The sequence below is a fragment of the Atta colombica genome, unplaced genomic scaffold (assembly GCF_001594045.1).
Source record: "Atta colombica isolate Treedump-2 unplaced genomic scaffold, Acol1.0 scaffold243, whole genome shotgun sequence".
Classification (NCBI taxonomy): domain Eukaryota; kingdom Metazoa; phylum Arthropoda; class Insecta; order Hymenoptera; family Formicidae; genus Atta; species Atta colombica.
This window is the reverse complement of record NW_017259342.1, coordinates 587,337-594,095: the sequence shown is the minus strand read 5'-3', so window position 1 is coordinate 594,095 and position 6,759 is coordinate 587,337. Positions and strand designations below refer to the sequence as shown.

The window sequence follows — 6,759 nt, the reverse complement described above, 5'->3', positions numbered from 1 at the left end:
TATATATATATATAATATATTCTAAGAAAAGTTGTAAACTTTTTAAGTTTTTCTAAAAAATGTTTCAAGTCGTATAAAAGTTTTAGGAAAAATTTTCGTCAGAAATATGACATATTAAATTGTAAATAGAATTCTCTCCTACATTTTATAATCTAAAGAGTTTTACACCCATTTTTCATTTTAATTCCAGAAAGTGTAAGATAATTATAAAAAACAGCTACTACTTGTGGTTTTTATAAAAAATAATTATTTCATTGTTCGAAATAATCTATCAAGATTCATCAGATTACGATACACAGCTTTTAATGAACGAAGATCGTACTTGGAATCATTTAAGAATTCGATGCAATGTTGTTCAACTTTAACAGTTATAAATATGCAAGTAAGTTGTATATATATTTTTTATATGAACAAATTTGATCGAGATTGTTTGAATTATCTCTCTTGAGTGCAAGTCTCTTTCTCATCACATTCAATTAACATTTATATCTCTGAATAACAACATAAATATTATTGCAAATAACACTAATATATCTTCTGTCCTTTTTGGTTTTGTCCGAAGTTCGAATGTTGGCAGTATTGGCGTTATTATTGGAATAAGATTCTCGAAGTTCCCTAGTTTAAAAGTTTTCTCTTCTTCTATTTATTGGTTTGTTCTTTTCAACTAAACTTCTCTTATATCGTTCATCTCTCTTCTTTTTTTCTCCACGCTGAAGAAAAGAGGAGGAAAGATGAAGAGTATAAAAAAAGTTCAGCTAAACCGAACAGACTTTTATATTACACGCTATGCTACAGAAAATTGTTCTTCCTTCTTTTTAGATCATTTAGGAAGTGAAGAAAAGCACAGCCAAAAAGAATGGCAAATATTGCACTTCTTTAAAAGAAAGATTCGCGTTTCTCCCAAGAATTCCAAAACCGAATGGTGGGGACAAGATATTCGAATAGCTCGACCGTTAGTCTCACTAGTCGGTTAACAGTTTCCTTCGTGATAATCAGCAGAGCGGTGATAAAGTTAGTAGAATAAGCAAATAAGATTCTTATCAAGATAATTAATTGAAAAATTTAATACGTGGCAACAATTTAGATTTTTTGTTCACATAATTTATTTATTATTTTATTTAATTAGCTTGTATAAGTAATGAAATTTTAGTAAAAAAATTTGTTTGACGTCAAAGCATGATAATAAGAATCATGTAGAGTACTTACTGATATCAGCATCTTCTGTAGAATCTAAAAGGATTCTTAATATAATAAAATAAAAAAATATTTGATAGAAAATCGAGAATTGAAGCAAAAATGTCAGCGTGTTCATTTTTCTAAATACAAATCAATAGCTTTTTCTTAAAATATATTTGCTGTAAATTATAATTTATAAATTTTTTTATAATTACAATTAGAGCTTATATTTTAAAAACACTATTACTGTAACTCTTTGAGTTACAATAATATTATTAGCATTGACAAAGTGAAAGGAATCTTAGTCCTTGAAATTGACAACATAAAAATTAAAAAGAGACTTCATTACAATTTATAATCGTTGATACATCTGTGTGATTGTTCCTTATCACTATTATTAAAAACGCAATCATATCGAAGAATCATCAATATTAACATTCTACGACTTTTTCACGAACTAATATTTTCAATGGAACAATAAAATTCCAATTGAAGTATTCAATTATCACGATTTTTTTAAACAAAGCGTAAATAATGTCATGTGTTTAGGATCATTATACCGGATTTATTCAAGAGTGCATCTCAACATGCCACCTAAATTGGAATTAATTGCCGCAGCATGCGAAAATATGGGCATTGGAGTAAATGGCAATTTGCCTTGGCATTTAAAGTAAGATTAATAAATATACTTAATTAATTTAGAAAGAATATTTGAATGAGTGATTCGTATAGGGCAGAAATGGCGTACTTCACGCATATGACGATTAACACAAGGAACAAAAATAAAAGGAACGTCGTACTTATGGGTCGGCGCACATGGGAGTGCATCCCTGAAAAGTATCGACCTCTGAAGGACCGAATAAATATGGTGTTAACTTCGCAATCATTGTAATTATAACAAATGTCAAAGAAAATTTAATTTGTCAGAAAACAATAGATCATATATCAATTTTAGGAATTATGGAGATGACGCGATAGCATGTAAAAGTATACTACACGCGCTTGACGTAATTTCAGAAATGCAGAATGAAGTAGAAAGAGTATGGGTAATAGGAGGAAGTAGCGTGTACAAGGTACTTTGTACGATAAATTAAGATACATACATTAACACATACATTTTTAAAAGATCTGTTCTTTTTAGTTGCACAACACTATAGATTCTCTCCACTTCATGTGAAACGTACTCACAATGAAACGTATCAAGTATTTGCTCAAAGTTAAAAGAAAGAGAAACAATTTGAAGAATAGAAAGTGCGATTAAAAGAACAGACCTGATATTGCAACAAAAATTTAAATGTTAACAATAATACAAATTTAAATTAAATGTAACAATTATTATATAATTTTATACTAGAGTGCCATGGAATCTCCGCACTTTGGACGATTGTATTTGACGCGTATAAAGAAAAAATTTGAATGTGATACGTTCTTTCCTTCTATTCCAAACGATCTCGTGTTAATCGAGTAAGTATTAATGTTTCTTTGTATTAGATATATTGTTATTGTTATTTGTATTAGATATGTTTTACATTGCTGTTATTTGGCTAATATAATAATTCCAGGGATTCAACGGTACCACAAGGTATACAGGAAGAAAAAGGAATTGAATTTGTATATGAAGTGTATGAAAGAAGATAAAACTATTTCTTTCAAACTAAATTAAAATGTATTTTTGTTGTAAATGTATTTTTGTAAACATTATTTTTGCTGCATCTGTAATAAATAAAAATGGAATGTCACAAAAAACATTACTGATATTATTAATTATAATTTTAATACATAAATGATATCATTAATGATATTTTTTTGTACAATGTCCTTCAACCATATACTTTCAACATTTTATTTATAGAATGTAAAGACTTCATAATGAAAATCAAGATTTATACATTTAAATATAAATACATTAGCCAGGAGGCCATCGCATCTGCCGACCGCCAAGAATATGCAGATGCAAATGATACACTGACTGTGCACCATGCTTTCCATCGTTGATGACTATACGAAATCCATTCGTCAAACCTTTTTGTTTTGCAACTTTACGAGCGACATTCATCAGGTGACCAAGCAAAAGCTCATCTTCATCTTGAACTTTGGAGAGTTGCGAAATTGGCTTTCGTGGAATCACCAGAAAGTGTACTGGTGCTTGAGCATTTTTATCATCAAATGCGACACACTGTCAAATCAGAAATATATTCAATAAATTAATATTACATTTCGCATAAAAACAATACATTATTTAATCCAAATCAAACTAATATAAAACTAATATAAAAAAATATAAAATTAAAAATTAATTTCCTCTCTATATCTATATTTATTCTAATTCACAAGTTTTCTGATATAACAAAAGTGAACTAATAGTTTCCATGCAACTCAGTAAACTGGAACAAGTGGTTATATAATAATCATATAGATGACAAAGTAAATAACAAATCATTTCAGATAATTAGATGGAATTTCTGCTGTACATATAAAAATAAATGCAATACATAGCAAATAATGTAATTTATTTTAATGCTTACGAACACATTACAAATTATAATAATATAAATACATTTTAGCCATACTTTTCATGTTATGGTAAGCAATATCGCGCATAAAATAATACATAATACTTTCAATAACAAGTCAAAATGCAAAGCGTTCAAGTAGGTAGGTCGAATTTGCTATGTAATACAACAAAAAAAATATAATTTTATGTGTTACGTCATAATTTACCTGGCTGTCCTCGTAAATAAAGTTGCATGGGATTTCTTTACGTAATATTTTTCCAAATATCGTATCATCTTTCGGCACAGCGGTCTGTGCCTTTTCTACCTCGGTCGCCATTTTCCTTAAACTAGCAGAACAAATCGGCAGGTTGCCACCTATTGTCAGATGTTTGTACGCACTTACGACGAGATTCGAAAGCAATCTCATGTCGAAAGTCGGTGACGTCGAATCTACGATAATCTGTAAAGCGGATATCGTTAGCTGCACATTACATGCGCGTTTCGATGCTTCATTTATCTCTGAATTCCATTTTATTACAGTCCAAAGGTCACGACGTTCGTGTCAGTGCAGCCACGATCGAGATATCGAAGCGCGAATTTCAAATTGAAATTCGATTGTTGAAAAGACAAAACAATTGTTGAGAAGCCAAAAGCAGACCACATATTATAGAATTATTCGGAATGGATTTTTATTGGATTTATTTCATTTCCCCTAGAAAATACAATAAAAATTTATAGAATAAACGAATAATTACGATTGGAATCCATTTCGAATTATTTCAAAAGTATATGTATCAGAATACTTGTCAGTTTGGAACGTTTTTTTGTTTCAACAAACTGCTTTATGTATTCATTACGATTGTAAAAAATCAAAAAGTTTGCTGATACATCGAGGAGATTACTTGCGAGACAGAATCTTGCATGTAAAACTATAAAACTTTTATTTCATAAGACAGTCTTCTCTTAATAATGCGATTATTCTATTTTCGAAGTCTTAATACAATAATGCACTCTAAGAGGCACATAAATATTGTCACTTATTGCTTTATACACGTATTGTCAGTATTGTACATTAATAAAAATACGCTATTAATGATTGCAATGGTTCATGGTACATGCAAAGTATGGCAGTGCGCTTTCTGGTTTTCTCTGGAAGATCTTTAAATCATTCCCGTATTCCTAATGGGTCGCAAAGGCCCCAGTCTTAGAAAAATAATTCTACTTATAAAAAATATACATAGGGTTATCTTGAATTACATTAATTTCGCATTAAACCAAAGCTAAGTTAGCTATGTATTAGCTTTCGTATCTCTAGTAGGATTTGCCGTAACTACGCATATCTTATGTAATATAATGTAAATGTCGTGCATACAGTTAAACTATTAATCACCAAGTGATAACTGCTGTAAAATACAAAAAAAAAGTTGATCAGGAGTGTAATTCATGACGTTATTATAAAAAGACGATTGACTGAAACATTGAGACAGTAAATAAATAACATATCAAAAATAATAATAATCGCTTCACTTTCATATTGTACATTAAGGTATGCCTAGGATAAATTAACTTAAATATTATAAACTTATTTCGCAAAGTGTTAGATTGTTACATTTACTGTTAATAACTTAATTACGCAAGATGTAAAAGTAAGGGATATGTATAATGACTACTATTTAATACGACGCAACAAATTTAAGTGCTAATTGAATTTATAGTATTATAGCATTTATACGCACAATTGTTAATACTCAAATTAGATATTTAACATATAATCAACTAATCATGTTATTAGTACCCAAACGAGAATGGATTAAAATGGATTTAAATTTTTTTCTATCCGAATGCGTATTTTAAATAGCGAATACTTTTTTTTGGATTTAATTAGATTCAATTGGATGCAATTGGATTGAAAAACTGCATTTCCTATTCAAAATTTTGAATTGAACAGTATTCACAATTGTGTTTGTGCACAAAAAAAGCTAATATTATTTTTAGATTGAAAGGCATAGAGATATGCTCCATGCAATTCCTATAAATGAATAAAAATGCATTCAAAATTGAAAAGCATTCATTTTAACATTCGTGAATCAATATTTCTGAAAATCTGAATCCATTTCAATTCATTTCAATCCATTCTCGCTGGATAGTTCTACATGTACTACAATAATATTCATACTGTACTACGCTTAAATGTCGTATATATTTATATATGTATATACGTATATATGTATATATTTCTATTCCTGAATATAATACGTCAGTCTGAGCCAGTTATATATATATAATCCAGCAATAAGTCTAGATAATTTACGGAATAGTCATTGTACGTCCTCCTCGGAAAAGTATCGGTGTCTTACGGCTTGAGCTGCAGTTATACGACTATGAGGATCAAACATGAGCATGTTCTTTATTAAGTCTAATCCATCTTCATTGAGATCTGGTACTATTAGACTGAGAGGTCTCGGATGTCTGTATGGAAAAGCATTCCAATTGAGCGATACATTCTCCGGCCATTCTTCCTGTGACGGAGTACCCAAAACTCTAAAATAAAAGAGCCCAAATATATATATATATATATATATATATAGAAAGAGAGAGAAAGAGCATAAAAAAATATCAGGAGATACAAAGTTTATTCTGAAAATAGAGAAAGTATAACTCACTGGAAAATCCTATCCAGTTGATCACCTTCACTGGTACCTGGGAATAACGGTTCCAACTTGCAAAGTTCTGCTAATATGCATCCGACAGACCAAACATCTACAGGAGTAGCATAGGAACATCCTAAAAGTACTTCGGGTGCTCGATACCATTGGGTTACAACCTAGATAAAATATCATAAAATTTTCTTAATTACGATATTAAATGACAGGATCATAAAAAGTGGCTTATTTTTTTTTAATCACATTCATTATATATTATTATTAGACTGCAGATATTTATGCAAAATACTTAACTGAATATTAACCATCGGACAGTTTTAGCAGTCGATCGTTGTTCATTACAGAGTTATTAAAAAATAAAGTAAAAAGGTTGAAATTATCATCTATAAATATGCAATTTATGCAAAATATTCAGTTAAGTATTT

The 6,759-nt window shown here is 29.5% G+C and overlaps 3 protein-coding genes across 6 annotated transcripts in view; 1 reads left to right on the top strand and 2 right to left on the bottom strand.

Moving 5' to 3' along the window:
• The first annotated feature begins 915 nt into the window (after positions 1–915).
• LOC108688854 (dihydrofolate reductase) lies at positions 916–2,862 on the top strand. 2 transcript variants are annotated; one of them, XM_018195358.1, is made up of 6 exons: positions 916–1,011; positions 1,726–1,846; positions 1,909–2,064; positions 2,132–2,249; positions 2,531–2,640; positions 2,739–2,858. In XM_018195358.1, the coding sequence occupies exons 2-6, from the start codon at positions 1,764–1,766 to the stop codon at positions 2,812–2,814; spliced, it is 543 nt and encodes a 180-aa protein (XP_018050847.1). In that variant the 5' UTR covers positions 916–1,011; positions 1,726–1,763; the 3' UTR covers positions 2,815–2,858. The 2 variants fall into 2 exon arrangements, with proteins under 2 accessions (XP_018050847.1, XP_018050848.1); XM_018195359.1 differs by lacking the exon at positions 916–1,011 and having other exon boundaries at positions 2,739–2,862.
• LOC108688856 (histidine triad nucleotide-binding protein 1) lies at positions 2,824–4,196 on the bottom strand. Of its 2 annotated transcripts, XM_018195360.1 has the most exons (3): positions 3,898–4,196; positions 3,082–3,352; positions 2,824–2,889 (listed from the first exon to the last, which is right to left on the bottom strand). In XM_018195360.1, the coding sequence occupies exons 1-2, from the start codon at positions 4,096–4,098 to the stop codon at positions 3,083–3,085; spliced, it is 471 nt and encodes a 156-aa protein (XP_018050849.1). In that variant the 5' UTR covers positions 4,099–4,196; the 3' UTR covers positions 2,824–2,889; position 3,082. The 2 variants fall into 2 exon arrangements, with proteins under 2 accessions (XP_018050849.1, XP_018050850.1); XM_018195361.1 differs by lacking the exon at positions 2,824–2,889 and having other exon boundaries at positions 2,997–3,352.
• Positions 4,197–5,989: 1,793 nt separating this feature from the next.
• LOC108688857 (cyclin-dependent kinase 4-like) overlaps positions 5,990–6,759 on the bottom strand; it is a 16,666-nt gene continuing 15,896 nt past the window's right edge. For both annotated transcript variants that reach the window (XM_018195362.1, XM_018195363.1), the window contains exons 4-5: positions 6,335–6,495; positions 5,990–6,212 (exon numbers count right to left, since the gene is read on the bottom strand). In XM_018195362.1, the coding sequence (XP_018050851.1) occupies positions 5,990–6,212; positions 6,335–6,495 (384 nt within the window). The remainder of the gene's footprint in view (positions 6,213–6,334; positions 6,496–6,759) is intronic.

Coding starts and splice junctions, on each gene's coding strand:
- LOC108688854 (XM_018195359.1), top strand. CDS start 1,764: ATGCCACCTAAATTGGAATTAATTGCCGCAGCATGCGAAAATATGGGC. Junction 1,847..1,908: donor AATTTGCCTTGGCATTTAAA/GTAAGATTAATA, acceptor TGATTCGTATAG/GGCAGAAATGGCGTACTTCA. Junction 2,641..2,738: donor AACGATCTCGTGTTAATCGA/GTAAGTATTAAT, acceptor TAATAATTCCAG/GGATTCAACGGTACCACAAG.
- LOC108688856 (XM_018195360.1), bottom strand. CDS start 4,098: ATGAGATTGCTTTCGAATCTCGTCGTAAGTGCGTACAAACATCTGACA. Junction 3,353..3,897: donor TTATTTACGAGGACAGCCAG/GTAAATTATGAC, acceptor CTGATTTGACAG/TGTGTCGCATTTGATGATAA.